Source organism: Bison bison, unplaced genomic scaffold (genome assembly GCF_000754665.1).
Source record: "Bison bison bison isolate TAMUID 2011002044 unplaced genomic scaffold, Bison_UMD1.0 scf7180017864519, whole genome shotgun sequence".
Lineage (NCBI taxonomy): Eukaryota > Metazoa > Chordata > Mammalia > Artiodactyla > Bovidae > Bison > Bison bison.
The window spans coordinates 300479-325598 of record NW_011495072.1 but is presented as its reverse complement, the minus strand read 5'-3'; the positions used below and the strand labels follow the sequence as shown (position 1 = coordinate 325598).

Here is a 25120-nt window from a genome sequence, read left to right as displayed (position 1 = left end):
GGGGGGGGGGGGGGGGAGTTCACAGTTTTCATTAGACTCTCAAGTGTGTTCATGACTGTAAGAACAGTAAGACCCGCATGAGTGGGACAGCATTCTGAGGGCAGCCCTGTGGTGCCCTTCCCGACGTGGCTGCAGCCTCCTCAACCGTTGTGCAGGGGGTCAGAAAATTGATTCTGAATTTCCTTTCCAATGCTAAAGACCCACAGCACAGAAATGGCCGAGCAAACAGCCTTGTTCACAAGGACTCCCTGGGCCCTGAGGAAACAGTGAGTGACAAGTGCCCAGTGGCTGCTGTGATAGGCATATCCCTCTTAAGTCAGGGTCACATTTGGCTTCAAAGAGATGTTACTGGCCACTTTGTTACTGTTATTATTGATTTGGTTACCAACTTTCCTGATCAAAGACCAAAAACATCAAATAACTGCCTTACTGCCAAAGGTAAGCTTACCACTTAAATACAATCTTCAGGAAAGTATACAGTAAGTTATTTTGAAATACTGATTCTGGGAAAGATCGAAGGCAGGAGGAGAAGGGGACAGCAGAGGATGAGATGGTTGGAGGGCATCACTGACTTGATGGACGTGAGTTTAAGCAAATTGCGGGAGATGGTGAAGGACAGGGAAGCCCGGAATGCTGCAGTCCCTGGGGTCATCAAGAGTTGGACGCAACTTAGTGACTGAACACCACCATACCTCCTCCCATTAAAAAAATCCCACAAAAACCTGTATGTACCATTTAAGTCAATAAATGTAAAGTATTTCAGTACTATCTACATTGAAAGTGGGAAGAGGGAGAAAGAGAAATGGAGCCCAGATCATTATCAAGAGACATGTTTTCCTGTTCCATATGACTGTATAGTCACCAAGAGCCAGACGCGACTGAAGGACTTTCACTCTCCTTTCCTAGAGATCTTTAAAAGTAAGACTGATACTGACCCATCTGGAATGATTCTAGTCCTAGCAAGAAGACAGTGAGCCACTGTGCGCCCTTCTATTCCTGAGGTTTTAAGTAGTAAACATCCTAAAGTACCTCAAAACCAGAAGCAGAATGAAAGAGGCTAATCCATGCAGAAAACCACAAGCACACAGGCACCACTAAGGATTTTAAGTGATACAAGGAAAGGCTGATCGGTGGATTCTTCTGGCCACTCTTGTGAGAAAACAATTATTCCAAATATTCAGTCTTGCACTGCGTGGTTTTGAAAATTTAGCTTCAGGAAGTTGCAGAATATTTTCAGTAAGGGATCTAACAGAATCCCTTTTGCTTTTCAATTTAAAAACATCTATTAATATTGACTGAGATGACAACACTCCAATATCTGCTTGTGTTCATGTTAAATCTGTAATCAGAGATGGTGATGTAGAAATACACAGTCAAATGTCATTTAAAAACACACAAAAATTGGACATGTTATATACTTCTCTTTTAAAATGTATTTGTATTATTTTCACCAATCAAAACACACGTAATATATTTTATTATAAAACATTAGGCAATGTTACTTTTGAGATATGCAATCTGAAAGGTCACACCTGTGTTTACTACCAGTATGAAACACCAGAGGAGTTACATTAGAAATCAACCGTATGAACTCATCATATATCATTACCATGACTTTACACAGCATCAAATCTGGATTCAGTCTGCCATTCAGTGTTTCAACTTTGGACTCTGGGTGTCAGTAAGGGGCCCTACCAAGCATTTTCTCCTTTCAGGACTGCAGCTCTGAGTTTCATGGTGCACAGATAAGCACAGAGCCTTGATTCTGTCTCCTGTTTCCACAGTGGATCAACACTGAGCAGGATGCTTCTAGAATGCTCTCCTACTCTGACAGACTCTGTCTGCTCTCTGGAACCTGCACTTGAAGTCAAGACCTGACAGGGGAGGCAGTCATTTCCTTTTTAACAAAAAACTAAGTCAACAAACAAAATGAACCTAGTTCAAATTCCAGGCTAATAATAAATTACCTGGTTTATAAAAATATGTGTCCAAAATAGTTACTTCCAGGGTTGTGTACAATATAAATTACAAAAATAAAATAGAAAAGATGAAAAATTGAGCACATTTTTCAGTTCTTTATCCAACACCAGAATTTATCCATGGAGAGCAGTGTGGAACCATCTGCATTGCACCAGGTCCCTGGCACGCCCCAGCTCAGGAGGGAGGGCCCTGAACTGGGGTGAGGTACTTCTATGGAGCTCTGCGGGCTGCAGCACCGTGGCCTGCCAGGGTGCACTCATCACTCGCTGGTGGAAGGTGGTCTTGGCAGGAAACCCGTCCACACCATCACGGACTTCCTCCGTGAACACAGGAGGAGTCAGTGAGCAGAAAGCCACTCTGTATGGCACCTAGCTCCATTTATAAACGGCACCTGGCTGAGTGTACAGTCACCCAGTGGGACTCCCACGTGCCCTCGTGTTCCTGTGCTGCATGTACATAAGCTGAGGACAGATAATGCATTTTTAAAACTCTCCCCTTTCCTTTTATTTTCAAAGATAGATTTAGTAAAGTCTTTTTAAAGAATGTGTATTAGGTCATTTTAAGATGTTTATATATGTACAGCGGTAACCTTCTTCACCATACCATCAGGCCTCTGAAGCCAAAATAATCCTCAGCTATGTAACAGGTGTTTCTGCCCCAATCCAAGTTAGTATTCCATCTTACAGCTGAACATGTCTAAACATCACAATAGAAAACTATTTATTACTTCAATATTAATTTTGTTCATCAAGGGTTCCAGTTTCCAGTGACAAGACCAATAAGATACAAATGGTATAGAGAGAATCATATATTTTAGATATATTTATAATAAACTTTCTTAACAAAGTTCCTCCTCAGAACACATTCCATAGAATGTGACAATGTTGACCCAATAGCTTCCAAAATAACTGAACAAAAGATATGAATCTGCAATAGAATAAGCTCCAGGGGAAAGCATTACGAGCACAGGTAGCCATATGTGACCATCATAACTCCATTTCTGCAATGACACTTCAATACTCAGTATTTTACTGAATCTTGAATAATTTCCATATTAGTCTGAAAGTATCAATTTCAGGTGAGCAGCTTAAAATCAGGAAATATTTACTAGTTAGTAATTGCCCTTTAGGACAGCTCCTCCCTATCCCTCAGAAGGTCTTCCCTTAGGACCAGGAAACGCCTCCACAAAGTGGAAAACCACCACAAACAGCATTCTGAGCCAGCTTGCTTCCTAAAACAGACCAAAGGGGGTTCAGGTGGCTTCTTTCATAAAAGAAAGGAAGTCGAGGAAGAATGCTGTGTTGGAAGAGGGAAACTCTGCCTTGTGAAATCATGTATCTTACCCGAGAGGAGGTAAGAAAGGACCCAGTCCAGGCACAAGCAAAACAAGCACTCAGCAAGTGACTGCCATCATCTTTAGTGATCACTTCGTAAAATTCTACTCTAACAGCAGGTGATGGGGTCAAGAATCTATTTGCCATCATATGATTGACATGGGTGTTAGGTGGCTAATAAAGAAGATGAAGTTCTAGGTAGCACTTCAAATTAATAAGTCCAGAAGACCAAGAAAAAAAGAGATGGGGTAGTAGGATTTTAAACATATATATGTTTTAAGCAGCATAGAACGAAACTTAAAATGCTATCGTGCAGTAAAACTGAATGTACAGTCATCCAGACTAACACAGTTTAGAGAAAACAAAGTATCCTGGTCTTAGCAGTGATAATTCTCAGCCTAAAACATGACAAATTAAAGAAAAGTTACATTTTTTTCATTATATAGATTTAATTATATTCCTTCTGAAATATGAAAGAAAGTTAATTCATACCCTAAAAGAAGGTAAGATATTATAATATGATGGTGGCCAATTAATACACATAAATCTATTTTTTTCTGGACAAACACAAAATTATTTAAGAGGATTGAGACAATTCTAGAAGCAGCACTACCTTGAAGATTATTTGGCTTTATAAATATTGATTTCCAAAGTGCTAGAGGGCAAATCCAAGCAAGCATTTGTGTCATGCATATAAATCCCAACAGTTACTGAGGATGAGAAATGATCACTATTACCGCACAACTTAAAAAGAAAATTCATATATTCTAATTGCTCACCTGAAATGACCTTGAACAAAATTTCTAAATGTGTGGTATTTTTTTTTTTCTTTAGACGTAATCTGCTTCATTTTATAATCTAAGCAAGGCAAGCCTAGTACAACTGAGTAGGGGCAAGGCATCATGTTTCTTACATGCAGAACATGGAGTTTTTCTATTTGGTTCCATCAACTCCCAAGTATTTCACGCCCATGGAAGTGAGAGTTCCTTCGCTGATGACAAGCTTGCTATTTCTAACTTATCATCGACAGCCTTCCAGGGGTCCTGTCGAGGCATCCAGACTGCTGTCTGTGTCCGAGGCCAGCGTCTGCTCCGTGGACATGGATGAAATGTCATTGATGGACGACGACTGAGAAGGAGTGGCGTTGCTGCTTACTGCTGCATCTGTGCTAAGAAAACCAAATATAATAAAATCTGAGGCACGACACTGCTGCAGATCCAGGCAGTGAGACTTCAGGCCACTTCTCAGCTCTGTCCTTTTGCAGTTTCCTATACTATTAGTATAAACAAGAAGTTAGTCGACTGTACATTTTGAACTTTTTGTGGAGTCTTTCTTTAGGCTCAAAATCCCAAATATTCCTCTGTCTTTCACTGCAATATTCTCTTTCTTCCTGGTGGCTAAACATCACACACATGTATAGTCATGTTAACTACTTTAAAAATACCTTCTGGTTTTAAAAAGATATTAAAAGAAAATTGTTGAATTTATCCTAAAACTATCAGTATCACAAAAGGCTCAAGTTCAAGTAGGATTCAAGTGTCATCAGACATTTCAATTATAATCATAAACAATCCAAGGAAAAAACCATCAACCTTTGAAGAATTCTTTTGCAATAAAAAATACTTTCTAAAAGAAGGAATGATACAAACAAGAAAAAAATAGGAACAAAATTTAGTGGACTCTTGTTCATTTTATTTTTGCCTTCGAAATCCCCAAAACTGATATTTTAAGGCAAATGAAACTAATCTGTTTTCCACTATCTATATTTTAGCCTGGTTTGAACAAAAACAAAACATCCAGGGTCTCAGAGGTCAGTCTTAAATTTGTGATTAGTTAACTATAAGCATCTAAATTTTTATTGAAGTTATATAATCTCCAGACACTTGACACATGTCATGCTGAATATAAAATTCAAGAATAAGAAACAGCCCCATATGTATTTACACGTGTGTGTGGTGTGCGTGTGCTTTCCAGTGGGAGTGGAGTGAATACAAATGTGAAATAAATGTAAGTAAAGAGTTTTGTTTAAGGTAGAACCTTATAGATGGTATTGTAAGTTAATACCATATATATTACGCCTCTAATAGTCATACAGCTTCCTAATTGTTAGTCAGACTTCTACCACTAAGATCAAGCAGAAAGATAGGAGAATTGTATGAACAATTTTCTCAAAAGAAAACCAAATTCCACTTTATCTAGACTCATATTAATTTTCTTTTTTAATTGGTTGGGGGCAATATAAAGAAGGTCATGCACGTTGAAAGCTTTCAATTCAATTCCCCTATCTATAAATGAAAATGATGGTAGCTGTTACAAGGATGAACCAAGAAATGTTCACAAAACAGTTAGTTCGCTGCCTGGCATCAGTAAAATGTTAGCTGCCACAACCAGAGCAGACCAAAAAGAGAAAAGTATTTCACACAAGGAGTTTTCAAATCCGATGCTGGTCAAGGTGGCACTTAAAACACGCTGTTGCCATTTACAAAAAATGAATAGAGAGAGAAAAGTATTATGCAATCAAACTATTAAAGCAATCACTAACCTGAAGGTTGATCTTTCACAACACCATTCTTGCTTCTTTCTTCCCAATCCATTACTTCTTTGTAAATTAGCTCTTCAAATAGAAATGCAAGTTAGAATGCTTCATCAGTTTCTCTGCATCTCTAAACCCTGCTCCCAAATAAATTGGAACCACTCCAAGGACACTGTGATGTGCTATTTTTAACTGTGATAGACAGACAAGTAATAGTTTACCTAGACCAAAATATAATTTGATTCCTTGTATCTTTTCAACCAACCAATTATGAAGGCCATAAAAGTAGGGTAGCTCTGGATCCACTAGTGGGTTTTACAAAGTTGAGGGTAGGGAGAGAGTGAAAGAGAGACATGGGGAGTGGGGAAGAGAAGGAGGAAAGTACTAGCAAAGTGACTCTAACAGAACAGTTTAACTACTGGATATTCTCACATCTTTTTGCACAGTTTTTCCTCCACCATTGTGGTTCTTCAAATGTAAACTTCTCCAGATTGGCCAGAAATTGGTCTAGTTACCTAAGTTTTTTCTTGGTTTCAATCTCAGTTTTCCTCAACGTTCATTTGTCAGAAGAACTACCTATTAGGTAAGATACTAGCAGCGTCCTACAAGTTTGGTATTCGTGAAATAAAATCAGCACAGTGCAGGTGCCGAGCGAGGCTGTGGCTGTGTGCACTGTGGGTCACTGGTTCCCTGCAGCCCAGGGAGTGGCTCTTGGGCAGGACATGCTGCCATGTTTGACTTGCGCTGACCACAGTTCTCAGCTATTATTGATTCTGCTTTTTAATGAAATATTTTTAGTTTAACCTCTTTATTACTGGTTTAGTTTCTTGTGGGTTGTCTGGTTAGAGTGGTGGTAATAACTATTTGCATATTTTTGATCTGCAATTTCCCCCAAACTCTTATTTTAAAACGCAGATATAACTACAAGGCTTACAAATACAGCAGAAGTTCCCTTGACCCCAGTGGGGTCTCTCATATCTGCTTTACAGGGGCCTGTGAATTGCGGTTACTCGATAGTTTGCAACACGTTATCGAGTTAAGTGTAATACACTTACTGAATTTAGTCTACAAATCAAGATTTGATAACGTGAGATGTGTGAAAAGCCTTTGTTTTTGTCTTCTGAAGCAAATATGCAATTCATACACGTTCCTCTCTAATTTTGTTATCTTCAAGTTCTTCATCTACTGGGAAGTGGGAAGAGAGAGGATAGAGCTGAAGGGTCTCCACCCCTCCCTTAGAAAGGCTACTGTCAAAAAGTGTTAAGCTGCCCCATTTCAAGAAATGTGTAACAATCAAAATAAATTCCATCTTTACCTTTCCATTCTTCAATTGCATGTTCTCTCTCTTCCAACTGGGCATCATAAATTTGGGGTGGTGGCTAAAAATTAAATTTTACAGGTAAAGTTAATAGTTGAAAAAATAATAAGGCATGAAGAAAATGAATCACTTGTAAGACTTCTAAAATACTTAAAAAAATTATAAAATAAAATATTTATAATATTGATATAATTTCATTCAATATGTGGCTTAAAGATTTCTAAGTATATTTACATTGGTTTCAAAATCAAAATAATTACGGAATAATTAACCAAAAAATAGACCTATTATAGTCCTGCTAATAATTACACTCTAAGGACATATGCCCAAATGTAATTATAAAATTAGCAATCACAGGCTGCTTCCTAGAGATCCATTCTGGACAAGGTACTGTGCTAGGAAATACAGAAGCTGCAAAATATATCTCAAGTTTTTATTTCTTCCTATTAGAACTCCCAGATTCAGTCCCCAAATCCTAAGTGGACTGCTTCAAAAATTTACTTAAAATCACGTTTATAAATCAAATTCTTTTCCTATAAAACAATGAATAAAATGGTGGTTAAATGCACAGGACAAAACCTAATAATGAGCATGTGAACGTGAACGTGAAAGTCACTCAGTTGTGTCCGACTCTCTGTGACCCCATGGACTGTATGGTCCCTGGAATTCTCCAGGCCAGAATACTGGAGTGGGTAGCCTTTCCCTTCTCCAGGGGATCTTCCCAACCCAGGGATCGAACCCAGGCCTCCTGTACTGCAGGCGGATTCTTTACCAGCTGAGCTATGAGGGAAGCCCAATAATGAGCATGCCACCATGTAATTATTTCACTTTCAACTAAAGACCATCCATACCAGGGATGCTACAGAAAAATGCACATGAGCATCACACTCAGAAGTGGAACTCCTCTAACAGGTACCTCTGGGGAAGGACGTCCAGACCTGTGATTTTCAGCAAGTTTCTGAGCCTGACTGGATACCTAAACAAGATAATAAAAGCAAAACCCAGGTACGGTACCAGGTACACAAATGGATGCCTAAAAAAGGTGATATTGTGATCACACATCAGCATTGACATAAATGAAGACAACTATATCACCACAGCATAAGCATGTTCACTCCTGAGGTACTTGGAGTTCAGCCCCAGTAAGGAGTCCTAAAAGGGGTTTGACCCCGGCTAAAGCTGAGCACCGAAGAATTGATGCTTTTGAACACCGAAGAATTGATGCTTTTGAAGTGTGGTATTGGAGAAGACTCTTGAGAGTCCCTTGGACTGTAAGGAGATCCAACCAGTCCATTCTGAAGGAGATCAGCCCTGGGATTTCTTTGGAAGGAGTGATGCTAAAGCTGAAACTCCAGTACTTTGGCCACGTCATGTGAAGAACTGACTCATTGGAAAAGACTCTGACGCTGGGAGGGATTGGGGGCAGGAGGAGAAGGGGACGACAGAGGATGAGATGGCTGGATGGCATCACTGACTCGATGGACATGAGTCTGAGTGAACTCCGGGAGTTGGTGATGGACAGGGAGGCCTGGTGTGCTGTGATTCATGGAGTCACAAAGAGTTGAACACAACTGAGCGACTGAACTGAACTGATATGGCCTCAAAGTAATCAGGAATCCTTTTAACCTTAAATCTTTGTGTAGCCATTTCAGACAGACAGACAGAAGATCCAGGGAAATGTATGCCCTGCCTTTACACACAAGTCTTTTCAAAATAGATGCTTACCGCTTCTGCTTCAGCAGGGTCATACCAAACAGTGATATAAGGGTGACGCAAAGCTTCATCTACAGAGATTCGCTTGTCGGGATCTATCACTAACATTTTTGATAATAAGTCTCTGGCTTGACTTGCTAGGGTAAAAACAAATATTAGATTAATAAAGTAACAATTTTAACCGGAGAATCACACAATAAAGAACTAAATGTGACAGCACAGACAGAACAAAAATATACTAACTCTGAGAAACTGGTGATAAATTCAGGAGTATTAGTCTCTTTCTTTAAGAGTAAATCAAGCAGCCATTTCCTACAAACCAGGCTTTCAAAGGCGCTTTTGGCCTGAGTATGGGAGGGGAGGAGGACAGGGCATAAGGCTGACAAGCCATGGGCAGGGAGGATACAGGAGCTAGGCTGAGCGTGGCACTGCAGAGAGGGCAGGCATGAAGCAGGGGCAAGCCTTTTCTCTTGATGAACAGACTAAGCCACACAATGACTTCATATTTGCATCATATAGAACAGTTCACAGATCTCTCTGCTTTGCCTGTGCTGTGCTTAGTCTCTCAGTCGTGTTCGACTCTTTGCAACCCCACGGACTGTAGCCCACCAGGCTCCTCGCTTCTTGGGATTTTTCAGGCAAGAACACTGGAGTGGATAGCCATTCCCTTCTCCAGATGATCTTTCCAATCCAGTGATCAAGCCCAGTATCTTGCACTGCAGGCGGATTCTTTACTGACTGAGCCACCAGGGAAGCCCTCTGTTTTGCCTACCTGTATACAATGTACACTTAGAAAGAAAAAAAATCTAGAGATTAGTAGCTAGAAAAAAATTTAACAAGTTCAATAACTTGGTTAAATACAAGGCTCACCTAGGTTTCAGCAATTAAAATTCACAGGTGGGACCTCCCTGGTGCTCCAGTTGCTGAGACACTGCAGTCCCGTGCAGGGGCCCAGGTTCAACCCCTGGTCAGGGAACTAGACCCCACATGCTCCACCTGAGAACTTGCACGTGAAACCCAAGACCCCAGACGCCACAGCGAAGACCCAAGACAGCCAAATGAATACCAAAACCAAACAAAGTTCACATGTGCAGGCAAAGGAGAGATGGAACTCTTCTGAATGAGGCACAGTTTGTCTTGATGCAGAGAAAATCAAATCTATTCTTTTCCCTTAAACACATTAAAATGTGATGGGCACAGGATAAGGGGAGAAGGCCTTTTAAAATTTCTGACTCTTCAAATGGGTGACAATCTTTATTCAAGTATTCTTTATACCTGGTAACAGTTTGAATTCCATTTGCTGTAACTAATATAAGAATCTTTGGACTGTGTAAATATTTTGACCAGAGGCTTCAGTTTTGTCCCCTTTATTGAGGACAAAACTTCTAGGTCATTAAGCTTTCTTTCTGAAATGCCTTCATTCTAGCCTATAAATGACTTTGAGGGTTTTCAACTATTTCATCTTTCAGTTTTCACAGATTTTAGAATGCAAACATAAAAAAGCTTCACCAGATTATGAAAACAAGTATAAGAAAAAAGGATATCTTACTTTTAATTTTGTCTCGTTCAGATTCTGATGGGAATATCCAATCTGGAAAGAGTTCTTCAAATTTGATTCCAGGATACTTTGGTCTGTTTTCTACATAATTCCTCACAGTTGGCTGAAGTTTCTTCATGAAATCTGCAGATGGTGTTCCTAGCTGCTCAATAACTTTATTCCATTGATCAATATCTAAGGAGTCTCTTGAGGAAAATACAACTGAAATGCCTTATATTCATATTACATAAAGTTGCATCATTCAAAGAGAAACTTAAATTATACTTATCAATGAATAATTAATCAGGCCAGCTCACTGGGTCAGCAGAAGCATTCTGAAATAATATTCAAATAAGGTTTGGGTTCCTAGTTAAGACTATTAAAAAAAAAAAACAACAAATAAGCTCTGCACCATATAAACTCTGGTCACAGTTTATTACATCAACACAATGAAGTCTTTATGGCTTCCTATTCTAGATCAAAATAAAGTTATCTTGAAGCTGAAGAATACCTATGACTGAAAGGCTTAAACATGAAAGTAGGTAATAATTATGTAGGCAAATTGAAATCAGTTCTCACAATAACGAGCTTCCCTGATAGCTCAGTTGGTAAAGAATCCGCCTGCAATGCAGGAGACCCTGGTTCGATTCTTGGGTCGGGATGATCCGCTGGAGAAGGGATAGGCTACCCACTTCAGTATTCTTGGGCTTCCTGTGTGGCTCAGCTGGTAAAGAATCTGCCTGCAATGCGGGAGACCTGGGTTCGATCCCTGGGTTGGGAAGATTCTCTGGAGAAGGGAAAGGCTACACACTGCAGTATTCTGGCCTGGAGAATTCCATGGACTCTACAGTCCATGGGTTTGCAAAGAGTTGGACACGACTGAGCGACTTTCACACCTCCACTTCTCTTAATAAAGCTGTGTTAGACATAAAGCTCCCTGAGATAGACAGAACCAACTGACTGCTCAATTTACGGCTGGGAACCACCTTGTGGGCTTGGCAGGATGGGGTGCATGAGGGAGGGGGCGGGAGCTGGGACTCTGGACTTTCTGAGCCCTCATCATGTCATCTCCCACTGTAGCTGGGCTCCCACTGAGCAGCGACAGCTTTGACAGGTCATTAAGTTTTACTTGGCACTGACTCTGGCTATCATTGCAATATAAATGAGTGTGTTTTATTTCCTTTCAAAGTACATGACCTAGGTTTCAGACTCCACTGTGTGTTAGTCACTCACTAGGTGTCAGGCAGTCAATCTCCCTTGGGTCTCATCTTCCTATTTGTAAAATGCAGACAAGGCCAGCTTTGTCTCTTTTTCTGGGAGCTTGAGATAACTGGCAAGATGAATGTGGAAAGTGATTCTAAAACCATAAACATTATATAAGAGAACACAAACCAGAGGAATCAAATAAATAAACAGAATCTTTAAAAAGTTATTAATTGAGGTATGTCTTAGAAAAATAAAGTGACATTACTGTGAAAGAACCTAGGGAACAAACACATGTTCTTCAAAGGACAAAGGAGGAGGCCCTCTCGTCTCCTGTAATGTCTTTCTTCTTCTTGGTATACCATCACCATTTTGCTCTCCACTGGAACTTTCCATCACTAGTCAAACATAATTTTTTTCCCTCTCATCTTAAAACAACAGTCACTTTCCTTTGAACTTCCGTAGCTTAGCTACCGTTCCCATTTGCAGCAATACAGAGTTGTTTATATCTTTAATTCCCAACGTGCCATGCTCTCTTAACCATTCTTTTCACCCATCATTTCATGAAAACTGTGCCCGTCACAGTTGCAGATGGGCGCCCCTCAGCTCTCAGTCCTCAGCTTTGTGACAGTGTCCACGTGCCCCCCTCAGTAATCTGCTGCTGGGCCTCCAGGGCCCCGTGCTTTCTGAGGGGTACCTGGCAGAAGCTTTCTCTTTCTTATAAGCCACGAGGACTTCTTTTCTACCTTTGCTTATGAACCTAAAACAAATCTCTGACAACTGCAGTCTGGTTTCCAGAATCTTCTTCTATCTAATGTTTGAAAAAAGAGCAAAATTGTCTTTGGAAAATGATGCTAATCTCTGTGTGTGTTCTAAGGATGACATTAGATGACCTTATACATAAAATTATTATTACAGATACTATAAGATGTTAATATGTAAACTAAGAATTTTAACATTATTTAATAACGCACCAAAAAGTACCCACACTTTTCATATCTATACTATCTGAAGATATCACAGTTAATTAAGAAAAGAAAGACGCAAAATAAATTAAAAATTGAGACAAACTGAATGTTAAGTAGACACTTCTAATTATGTATCGTTAGGGAATTCCCTGACAGTCCAGTGATTAGGACTCGGTACTTTCACTGCTGAGGGTGTGGTTTCAATCCCCGACTGGGGAACCAAGATCCTACAAGCCTCGTAGCTTGGCATAATAAATAAATGTATCTTTAGAATACATCAACTTTTCCTTTTTATATTGACTTTATTTGCAAATTAAATATCTCCTATTTACAGTTTGAAACAACTGAATCTAAGGTAAGGCTATGAAAAATTGCTAGAGAATGTATTAGAACAAAATAAAATGCTATGTTTAACTTCACATAAAATCTGTGATGTGAAAACTATTAAGGAAGGTAAATAAAATGCTAGGGATAAAATTTTTTCATTTCAAGTTTGTGTTGTGAAGATTTATATTGCAAGAAAATCACCCTCATAAAATCATAAAAATGAAAATTAATAAAATATATATAAAACATTGACTATACAACTTAATTTCTCTTAAAGATAACCATCAATCTGCCAGCAGAGACTACTTTAAGCTTTCATAACAAAAAAATAAAATCAAAAGACTAATGAAAATTTTAGGTGGAGAGAACACAAATGAAAAAGGGTCTATGTGAAGAACTAAGTTAGAGTAAAAAATATTGAAGATGGAAGAACATGAGGAATATGAGAAAAAGCTATTGAAACTATTATATATCTACTCTTCCTTATGCTACATATCATAATAGGATTTGCTGACCACAGTATAAGTTAACCTTTTGCATTTTATATTTATTTAGACTTCCCCACTGGGGAAGTCACAAAATAACCATCTAAGTGGATCTTCTAAAATTTTCTACAAAATGTCAGAAGAGTAACAAACAAAAAATTTAGCAAATATTGTTCCTCACAAACTTTTCCCTTTAGGTCTTATGTAGCATGCTTCAGTTCTTACTTTGGAGGAAAATATTCTATTGCATCCTGGTAACTGATGAAATAGTCTATTGAACAAATTACATAAGAATATTGGCCTATTAAATTTAGACAACTCCCTAAATAGTTAAATTAATTAACTAAATAGTATTTTCGTTTAAACAGCAGAATACATTTGTCAAAGAATAAATGCATTTCTTATAAGCTATTTTTAACAAAATTAAGAATATAAATTGGTTTAACTTAATTCTATGTGTTAATAAAATTGTTAAGTCAAGTAAAAGAGAAAACATAAAATTGAGCCATTTGATCTGTGACACTAATTTAACAAATATAATCAAGACCTCCTTAGAATACAGTCTAGAATTACGACATTTTCCTTTTGAGCTCCTGTTGCCTTTGGTATTTATGGAAAACATGGCCGGGAAGGTCCCCGGGAAGGATACGATCAGTGCCTTGGAATATCACACAACCTTTCACCAGCTCTCCCATGATGCAACCCACTGACCAGATATCAACTGAAAATAAAGTGAAATGACAAAATTATGAAGTGCCATGAACAAAACAAAGGTGAGGAAAAGATTTCTAACAGTGCACTAAACACATAAATATGGAAAATAAACGGGCAGTTAAGGGTGAACTGTTTTAGACAGTATGAACGATTGCTGACCTCTATTTTGGCTTTCAGTTTGCAGCAATCTTGGCTTTCAGTGCCAAAGAGTCCAATACTTTACAGCTTCAAAGACAAAGTCCCAGAAATTAGGAGTGCCTGTCCCCAGAAAGCTGTTTCCAGGCACGAGCCCACCCCGGCTCCCGGCCTTGTGGTCAGCACCGGGTATCTCCCTGTGAAGGATACAGTCTCTTCCTGGGAACAGGACTTTATGGAGGACCATTTCTGCCATGATGCACCCGACAGACCAGATGTCCACTACCAAACACCAGGTGATTAAAAGCAGCCAGAGACCGCCCCCATGCATGTCTTCTCTCAAATCCCCTCCCAAACACAGACAGACTCAGCTTGTTAGTAGGACTCGTGTGAAATATGAACACCATGTCTCCAGAATGATCCATTTCTAAACTGGCAAGGCAGCGGGGCCCCACAGGGCCAGGCTTGTTTGGGTTCCAGGCGAGGGCCAGGGGCGCCTCAGCTTCTGGCTGTTCCCCCTCCTCTGCGGGGCCCAGCTGAATCAAGGCCTCAGAGGCCCAGACAGAGAGCTCTTCAGTGCTGGTGTAGGTGGGGTTAGAGACGCTAACGGGACCGAATTTCCTCCCCTGGCCATAGAGGACTGGAAGGCCACAGACTCGTGTCTCTCTGAACGGGAGCACAAGTTCTAAAACATCTGGATAAACTTGAAGCTCAGCTCATTTCAGATGACTTAGGCAAACTTTCAGACTCCTTTTTTTTTTTTTAATAAGTAAGTGTGATTTAGTTCTTTTTGACAAATTTTTCAAAAGCTAAGTTTCAAAGAGCTCTGATATTGCTAGAATAAGTTTTGCTGTTAAAAAAAAAAAACACACCAATTTTACACACAAAAAGCACATGCTGTATTATTCCATTTATATCTAGTTCAAAAATAAGAAAAATCAATCTATGGTGCTGGAAATCAGGATAATGGCTTCCCTTGGGAGTTGAGACCCAGAGGGGTCCTGGGGAGGCCTCAGTTATGCTGCTGGTTACATGGGTGTGCTCCAACTGAGCTGCACACCTGGGATTCACATATTTTTTTTTTTGTAAGCATATTATACTTTGATAAATGTTCAAAATATTCATTTCAAAAGTGAATAATTTTAACCAATGGAAATATAAAATTATTTCTCATCTGTGAACCATGATAATCTATGCATAACACAGTCTCCATATTATATTTCATACAGTTCACAGGAAAGAGAAGAAAGCTCGTGATGACTAATAGCACTAATTTTAAACATTGCGGCCTCTTCCAGTCCTGTCTGTACTCACCGTTCTCTTTGTAGCCCATGCCCAGGATGACTTCAGGTGCCCGGTAATACCGTGTGACCACATAGGGAGTCATCATAAAGTTGGTGCACGCTGTACGAGCCAGGCCAAAGTCGAGGATCTTCAGGGTGCAGTCTGACTTTACTACAATGTTACTAGGCTTCAGATCCTAGGACAGAGAAGGTTAAAATTAATACAGTGAACCAAAGCATGCTAAGTAAACAATCTCACGTTGGTTAAAGATTTGTGAGGTCAGTGACCACTGAAGTATGTGAGAGCGCTGGGAGAAGGAAGAAAGTCAGAATTGAACCCTGGGATTTTAGAATCATGTTGGAAAACATAACTCTCAAATGGAAACCACAAAGAGCAGTCTAGAGAGGCCAGACGGGTGCCCTCATCCTCCGTGTGGAAGCCTTTGTGACACTGCTCTGCTTAAATCCTTGAGAGTCTCTACAACATCCTGTCCTCCCTCCTGCCACGCCTGGTCATCCTTCAGTTCCCAACATTCCGGTTCTTCCCTGCAACCCATCAGAAGCACAATTCAAGCCCTATGTGTAACTTACATTTTCTAGTAAATTACATTAAATTACATTTAAAAAAGTGACTAGAAAAGGGAAGATTTCATTTTAATAATATTTTCTTTAATCCAATAGTGTATTTCCGTAGTATTCATTTCTAAAATGTAACCAACATATAAACATTATAGAGGTATTTTACATTTTTTGGTACTGTCTTTGAAATCCAGTATTTATTTATAATTATAGCCACATTCTGAGTACTTAATAGCTTCATGTGGCCAGTGGCTATGATACTGGACAGCACAGGGCTAGAATTCTCAGGCCCTAGAATCTCCCAAAGGCTTCTTCTTTCTTTGGAAGAAGAATCCCACGATTACCAACACGAACTTCCCATCCCCTGGGACCTGCCATTCCCCGGCACACACACTACTCTTCAAGTCCCTTCTTCACCCCTCCCAGTGAGTGCTCTGTGAAAGGAGGCCTCAAGGTCTCTCTGTGCTCCCAGCATCTGGAGTCTGGCACAGCAGATTCTCAGAAAATGTTTGCAGGTGAATGTACACATCACACTCCACCACACTCTCAACACAACTCATCACAACTTCTGCAGCTTTTTTCGTTGTTACTCTAGGGCCTTTCTTTATGGTGATCCCCTACATCCTAGACCCTTCCTCAGGCTACAGGAATTTGATTCTTGCCTGGAACTTTGGCCTGAAAACTCATCCTAGAAACTATGACTTCTAAACAATCTATTATTTTGACAAGTGCCTTCCAACGTGTAGCTACAATGTCAAATTGCCAAGTCACATCACACAGTAAATGACGTTTTAGGACCAGCACCTGGCTGAAACTTTCCAATTGATGTGTCACCAATGGGCATAGGTGTGCCTTGAGTGACAGCTGCCAAAGGTTACTGGGATAAGTAGAAACATTTAAATTTACATCAGTCAAAACTATGTTTCATTACTGCTAAGGGCTTTCTTTCTGAAAATTCAGAATTCAGTAAAATATAACATAACTATGCATTGCTTAAAAACATAATGAAAACTCCTACCAAGCCCATGCAGATGCACTGGTCCCTGGCTGGTCCCAGAGCACTTCCTCCATGCATGTTCCAACATGAAGTGCTGAGGGGAGCATGGCCAACCCCACCCACAGCTTTGAGGCTGCACAAAAGAAAGCATGGGAAGAATAGGCACCACACTCAAACCAGCAACCTTTTCCTGTGAGGAGGCAGTAATGCAGCTAAGGAAAAACAAACCAATTTGTTCCTAGGTTCCGTTTTTAGAACTAAAGAATATGGGAAGAACGGGTATTTCAGGATACAAATTGCGCTTAGTCGCTCAGTCGTGTTCAACTCTTTGCAACCCCGTGGACTGTAGCCTGCCAGCCCCCTCTTTCCAAGGAGATTCTCCTTTTTATACCCCATGGACCATATAAAAAGACAAAGAGATGTGACACCGGAAGATGAGCCCCCAGATTCGAAGGTGTCCAGTATGCTACCGGGGAAGAGCAAAGGGCAATTAACAATAGCTTTAGAAAGAATGATGTGGCTAGGCCAACTGGAAACGACACTCAGTTGTGAATATGCCTGGTGGTGAAAGTAATGCCTGATGTTGTAAAGAACAATACTGTATAGGAAGCCAGAATGTTAGGTCCATGAGTCAAGATAAATTGGAGATGATCAAGCAGGAAATGACAAGATTGAACACTGACATCTTAGTAATCAGTGAACTAAAACAGACAGGAATCAGTTCAGATCAGTTGCACAGTTGTGTCCGATTCTTTGCGACCTCATGGACTGTAGCATGCCAGGCTTCCCTGTCCATCACCAACTCTCGGAGCTTACTCAAACTCATGTCCATAGAATCGGTGACACCATCCAACCATCTCATCCTCTGTTGTCCCCTTCTCCTCCTGCCTTCAATCCTTCCCAGCATCAGGGTCTTTTCCAATGAGTCAGTTCTTCCCATCAGGTGGCCAAAGTACTGGAGCTCCAGCTTCAGCATCAGCCCTTCCAATGAATATTCAGGACTGATTTCCTTTAGGATTGACTGGATGGATCTCCTTGCTGTCCAAGGGACTCTCAAGAGTCTTCTCCAATACCACAGTTCAAAAGCATCAGTTCTTCGGCACTCAGCTTTCTTTATAGTCCAACTCTCACATTCATTCATGACTACTGGAAAAACCATAGCTTTGATTATATGGACCTTTGTTGGCAAAGTAATATCTCTGCTTTTTAATATGCTGTCTAGGTTGGGCATAACTTTTCTTCCAAGGAGCAAGTGTCTTTTAATTTCATGGCTGCAGTAACCATCTGCAATGATTTTGGAGCCCAAGAAAATAGTCTGTCACTGTTTCCATTGTTTCCCCATCTATTTGCCATGAAGTGATGGGACTGGATGCCATGATCTTAGTTTTCTGAATGTTAAGCTTTAAACCAACTTTTTTACTCTCCTCTTCTACTTTCATCAAGAGGCTCTTTAGTGCTTCTTCGCTTTCTGCCATAAGCCTGGTTCATCTGGATATCTGAGGTTATTGATATTTCTCCCAGCAATCTTGATTTCAGCTTGTGCTTCATCCAGCCCAGCATTTCTCTGAATATAAGTTAAATAAGCAGGGTGACAATATACAGCCTTGACATACTCCTTTTCCTATTTGGAACCAGTCTGTTGTTCCATGTCCAGTTCTAACTGTCGCTTCTTGACCTGCATACAGATTTCTTAGGAGGCAGGTCAGGTGGTCTGGTAGTCCCATCTCTTGAAGAATTTTCCACAGTTTGTTGTGATCCACACAGTCAAAGGCTTTGGTGTAGTCAATAAAGCGGATGTTTTTCTGGAACTCTCTTGCTTTTTTGATGTGATCCAATAGATGTTGTCAATTTCTGTTTCCTCTGCCTTTTGTAAATCTGGTTTGAACATCTGGAAGTTCATGATTCACATACTGTTGAAATCTGGCTTGGAGAATTTTCAGCATTACTTTGCTAGTGTGTGAGATGAGTGCAATTGTGCAGTAGTTTGAGCATTCTTTCACATTGGCTTTCTTTGGGACTGAAATGAAGGACCTTTTTCAGTCCTGTGGCCACTGCTGAGTTTTCAAAACAGGCTGCCATATTGAGTGCAGCACTTTCACAGCATCATCTTTTAGGATTTGAAATAGCTCAAATGGAATTCCATCACCTCCACTAGCTTTGTTCATAGTGATGCTTCCTAAGGCCCACTTGACTTTGCATTCCAGGCTGTCTCGCTCTAGGTGAGTGATGACACCATCGTGGTTATCTGGGTCATGAAGATGTTTTTTGTATAGTTCTTCTGTGTATTCTTGCCACCTCTTCTTAATATCTTCTGCTTCTGTTAGGTTCATACCATTTCTGTACTTTATTGTGCCCATCTTTGCATGAAATGTTCCCTTGGTATCTCTAATTTTCATGAAGAAATCTCTAGTCTTTCCCACTCTACTGGTTTCCTCTATTTCTTTGTATTGATCACTCAGAAAGGCTCTCTTATCTCTCCTTGCTCTTCTTTGGAACTGTGCATTCAAATGGGTATATCTTTCCTTTTCTCATTTGCCTTTTGCTTCTCTTCTTTTCTCAGCTATTTGTAAGGTCTCCTCAGACAATCATTTTGCCTTTTTGCATTCTTTCTCTTGGGGATGATCTTGATCACTGCCTCCTGCACAATGTCACGGACCTCTGTCCATAGTTCATCAGGCACTCTATCAGATCTAATCCCTTGAATCTATTTGTCACTTCCGCTGTATAATCCTTAGGGATTTTATTTAGGTCATACCTGAATGGTGTAGTGGTTTTCTCTACTTTCTTCAGTCTGAATTTAGCAATAAGGAGTTCATGATCTGAGCCACAGTCAGCTCCCAATCTTGTTTTTGCTGACTGTACAGAGCTTCTCCATCTTCGGCTGCAAAGAATATAATCAATCTGATTTCGGTATTGACCATCTGGTGATGTCCATGTGTAGAGTCTTCTCTTGTGCTGTTGGAAAAGGCTGTTTGCTATGACTAGTGTGTTCTCTTGGCAAAACTCTGTTTGCTTTTGACCTGCTTCATTTTGTACTCCAAGGCCCAATTTGCCTGTTACTCCAGGTATCTCTTAACTTTCTACTTTTGCATGTAAAGTAGGAAGTCAGACATGAATGGGTGAATTTAATTCAGATGACCATTCTATCTACTACTGCGGGCGAGAATACCTTAGAGGAAATGGAATAGCCCTCATATTCAACAAGAAAGTCGAAAATGTAGTACTTGGGTGCAGTCTCAAAAATGACTGAATGGGTTCCAAGGCAACCCATTCAGCATCACAGTAATCCAACTCTATGGCCCAACCAGTAATGCTGAAGAAGGTGGAGCTGAACGGTTCTATGAAGACCTATAAGACCTCTAGAACTAACACCCAAAAGAGATGTTCTTTTCAGCACAGAGGATTGGAATGCAAAAGTAGGAAGTCAAGAGATACCCGGAATAACAGGCACGTTTGGCCTTGGAGTACAAAATGAAGCAGGGCAAAGGCTAACAGAGTTTGGTCATAAGAATGTGCTCATCATAGCAAACACCCTTTCTCAAAAACCCAAAAAAGACTACTCTACATATGGATATTGCCAGATGGTCAATATCAAAATTTGATTATGTTCTTAGAAGCCAAAGATGGAGAAGCTCTATACAGTCAGTAAAAACAAGACTTGCAGCTGATTGTGGCTCAGATCATGAGCTCCTAATTGCAAAATTCAGGGTTAAATTGAAGTAGGGAAAACTACTAGGCCATTCAGGTAGATCTAAATCAAACCCTTTATGATTATACAGGGGACGTGATGAATAGATTCAAGGGATTAGATCTGGTAGACAGAGTGCTGAAGAACTGTGGATGGAGGTTTATAACATTGTATAGGAGACAGTGACCAAAACCATCCTAAAGAAAAAGAAATGTGAGAAGGCAAAGTTGTTGTCTGAGGATGCCTTACAAATAACGGAGGAAAGAAGAAAAGCAAAAAAAGGCAAGGGAGAAAGGGTAAGATAGACCCAACTGATGCAGAGTTCCAAAGAATGGCAAGGAGGGATAAGAACGCCTTCTTAAATGAGCAATGCAAAGAAATAGAGGAAAACAATAGAACAGGAAAGGCTAGAGATCTCTTCAAGAAAACTGGACATATCAAGGGAACATCTTTTGCAAGGATGGGGATGATAAAGGACAGAAAATCCTTACCATTAAGGACCTAACAGAACCAGAAGAGATTAGGAAGAGGTGGCAAGAATACACAGAAGATCTATACAAAAAACATCTTAATGACCAGGATAACCATGATAGTGTGGTTACTCACCTAGAGCCAGACACCCTGGAGTGTGAAGTCAAGTGGGCCTTAGGAAGCATCACACTCTGATGCTGTTACAGAGCTGTACTCAATATGGCAGCAAATTTGGAAAACTCAGCAGTGGCCACAATACTGGAAGAATTCAGTTTTCATTCCAATCCCCAAGAAAGGCAATGCCAAAGAATGTTCCAACTACCATACAATTGCACACATTTCACATCCTAGCAAGGTTATGCTCAAAATCCTTCAAGCTAGGCTTCAGCAGTATGTGAAATGAGAACTTCCAGATGTACAAGCTGGGTTTCAAAGAGGCAGAGGAACCAGAGACCAAATTGTCAACATTCAATGGATCATGGAGAAAGCAAGGGAGTTCCAAAAAAACAATCTACTTCTGCTTCTTGGGTTATGCTAAAACCTTTGTGTGATCACAACAAACTGTGGAAAATTCTCAAAGAGATGGGGATACCAGACCACCTTACCTGTGTCCTGAGAAATCTGTATGTAGGCCAAGAAGCAATAATCAGAACCTTACATGGAGTAAGTGACTGGTTCCAAATTTGTTAAGGAGTACAACAAGGCTGTCTACTGTCACCCTGCTTATAATATGCAGAGTACATCATGGAAATGCCAGGCTGGAAGAATCACAAGCTGGAATCAAGATTGCCAGGAGAAATATCAAGAACTTCAGACATGCACATGATATCACTCTGATGGGGAAAGTGAAGAGGAACTAAAGAGCCTCTTGATGAGGGTGAAAAAGCTTGCTTGAAACTGAACATAAAAAAAAACTAAGATTATGGTGTCCGGTCCCATCATTTCATGGCAAACAGAAGGGGAAAAAGTGGAAGCAGTGACAGAATTTCTTTTCTTGGGCTCCAGAATCACTGCAGACAGTGACTGCAGCCATGAAATTAGAAGGTGCTTACTCCCTGAAAGGAAAGCTGTGACAAACCTAGACAGCATATTAAATAGGAAAGACATCACTTTGCCAGCAAAGGTCCACATAATAAAAGCTATGGGTTTTCCAGTAGTCATGTATGGATGTGAGAGTTGGACTATAAGGACAGCTGAGCGCCAAAGAAATGATGCTTTCTAATTGTAGTGCTGAAGAAGACTCTTTAGAGTCCGTCAGACTGCAAGGAGATGAGACAGTCAATCCTAATGGAAATCAACTCTGAATATTCATTGGAAGGACAGATTTTGAAGGTGAAGCTCCAATACTTTGGACACCTGATGCAAAGAGCTGACTCACTGGAAAAGATCCTGATGCTCGGAAAGCCTGAAAACAAAAGAAGGGGGTGGTACAGGAAGAGATGGTTAGATAGCACCACTGATTCAATGCACATGAATTTGAGCAAACTCGAGGAGATAGTGGAGGACAGAGGAACCTGGCGTGCTATAGTCCACGGGCTTGCAAAGAGCTGGACATGACTTAGCGATATGACTTAACAACATACTTGACCACCCAGCAGTCCCTGAAATCCAGCCTGGCCTTGAACTAACACAGCCACACGAACGAGGATGACCAGAGTAGTGTCATCCAGCCTGGTGAACTGCTGTGTGGTTAGAAAACAAGCCCATGCCAGCCACGTCTACCTGTCACAAGAGGTAGATTTTGTTGGACCGACTGCCGTCCAAGTAAAGACGGACTTTACTGCCATCTACTGGACAACTATGACAGTCAAATGCAAACCTGTGGATCAAGCTGTGGAGAGGTGTGGATTTTATCCTGACCGGAATGGTAGAGGTGGCCGTGTTGGGAGGCAAGGGAAGGTGCCTAAAGAGGTCCCGGGGCTTCTGAGGGTTCCCCACACACACGGCCCCATCAGTCTCCACACACAACCAGAAGCAGCTTTCCACAAAGGAAGTGGACTTGTAGTTTGAAGATGGCAGAGTAAAGACGATTCTGCCCCTTCAAATCCTGAAAACCATCCCAAAGAAGGAAAACAAGAAATACACAGTAAAATACAAATGAGACCTAAATCTGGGGGCTTGACGCACAGAGTATGGGGAGGCATCCCTGCAGCAGCCAACAAGGGTATACGAAACACCTGTAACCAGACAAGGACAGGAGCAGAGGAGTCGAGGCCGAGGGTGTCGTCATCCCTCATCAGCTCTCCATCTAGAACCCGCTGACTGAAGAAGTTTAACAACTGTCCACCGACCTGACTTCCTCACATGTACCTATGACCGCTTACTCGGATGATTGTATCTGGGGACAGGAGCTGAAGCAGACGTTTGGAGAAGTATTAGACATAAGTTCTAAGTGGACACTGAAAGTCAAAGACTCAAAACAACATCATCATGCCTCCCCCAGCTGGTGGTAGGGGGTGGTCATGGAGGCCAGCTAATAAATGGAGATCTCTTCCAACTATATTATGACACAGGCCTGGGCAAAACTGTGAAAGACTGGTGTCCGTCTCACATGGTTTCTGATCCTCTTATCTAATCAGTATGGGAGAATGCATTTGCCTAATCAATGACTATATGACACACCTAAGGCCTTATTAATCTGCTCTGGCAACAACACCGTGTCCAGTACAGCAGCTACAATCAGGACCCCTGGTCAGCTAAGTCTCGGTGGTCGACATTCTCTAGCATCCATCTAGTTTCTTCAAGGGCTGGACTAGTGAATTAAACTGAGCTAGGAGGGACCACCACCCTGACATTTTTAGGTTCTAATGGTGGCGGTAATCTCCTCCATTCTCCCCCATCTCCGAGTTCAATACCGTTTTTGATGTACTATCTTGGGGACGGCAGTTTCACGTTTCCACTTGGCTTTGCCAATCAAGATAACTCAACTCCAGACCAAAGAACAAACGCAGGGGTCAATCTGCCAGGAGTATCAACTGTCGAGTGTATCAGTTCCAGTCACATACTTGAGGACTGGGAAGATGACTGCTGCATGGACCACGGGGTCTGTTTTGGACCACCAGACTCGTACACTTGAATGAACAGTGCAGAGAATGATGACCTGCTGTGGCTCCGAGATCAACCACCTGGTGAAAGGGACTATGGTTTGTCTCTTCCCCTCAGGAAGGGAGGCTCACGAGGAGCCTGCTCTTGACCTGTGTGCAGAAGCAGAGCTGAGAAGGACAGGGGTGGACAGTGGTAGCCGTGAAAATGCCTGTCTGTCTCTCTCCTGTGGGAGTGCAACTGACAGACCCCCCCTGACGTGCCCTAAGCCTCCCGTCCGCTCACGGCAAGGCCATAAGTCCCGCAGCGGCTCTTGGCCAGCAACTGCATATGGAGAAGGAGGTCCTTTCCTATGAGATACTGGATTCCTCTAACAGACAGCTTCCAACCCTTCTTCACACCCTCTCTATGCCAAGGGGTCAGACTGTGCTGTCCCCCGCCAGCTTTCCCACCTCCTCTGACTCCCTCCTTCTGTTCTTCCTCAGAGGCCTTCTCCCTGCATCTCCTGCATGTCTAATGCCATCATGGCACACTAATGCCTTCAGTGAAAAACCTCATATGCTCTATGGGGATGGAAGTCAGCACACAGGAATAAACAACTTGGCCAAGTGGAGTAATCCCAACCTCAGGGAGTGGCCCACAGTGAGATAATGTGGACCACAACTCTGGAAAGGGCTGCGGAATTGAATGACAAGTACTGCAGAAGGCAGGATGGGGTAGGGAGCAGGATGCTGACGGATTTTCAGGGGATGGGGGTGGGGGGGGGAAGGTTCGCAGGAAGGTAAAGGCAGACCTCTCAGATCCCCACAGAAG

General features: G+C 41.2%; 1 protein-coding gene across 3 annotated transcripts in view; it reads right to left on the bottom strand.

Annotated features, from left to right (window-relative positions):
- Positions 1-1413: 1413 nt before the first annotated feature.
- The window catches only part of MAPK9 (mitogen-activated protein kinase 9), a 55350-nt gene continuing 31643 nt past the window's right edge, over positions 1414-25120 (bottom strand). The window contains exons 6-12 of one of the 3 annotated variants that reach the window (XM_010830672.1): positions 15562-15727; positions 14048-14119; positions 10428-10610; positions 8891-9015; positions 7163-7226; positions 5857-5928; positions 1414-4482 (exon numbers count right to left, since the gene is read on the bottom strand). In XM_010830672.1, the coding sequence (XP_010828974.1) occupies positions 4466-4482; positions 5857-5928; positions 7163-7226; positions 8891-9015; positions 10428-10610; positions 14048-14119; positions 15562-15727 (699 nt within the window). In that variant the 3' untranslated portion in view covers positions 1414-4465. The remainder of the gene's footprint in view (positions 4483-5856; positions 5929-7162; positions 7227-8890; positions 9016-10427; positions 10611-14047; positions 14120-15561; positions 15728-25120) is intronic. The other 2 variants (XM_010830671.1, XM_010830673.1) reach the window with 2 other exon arrangements.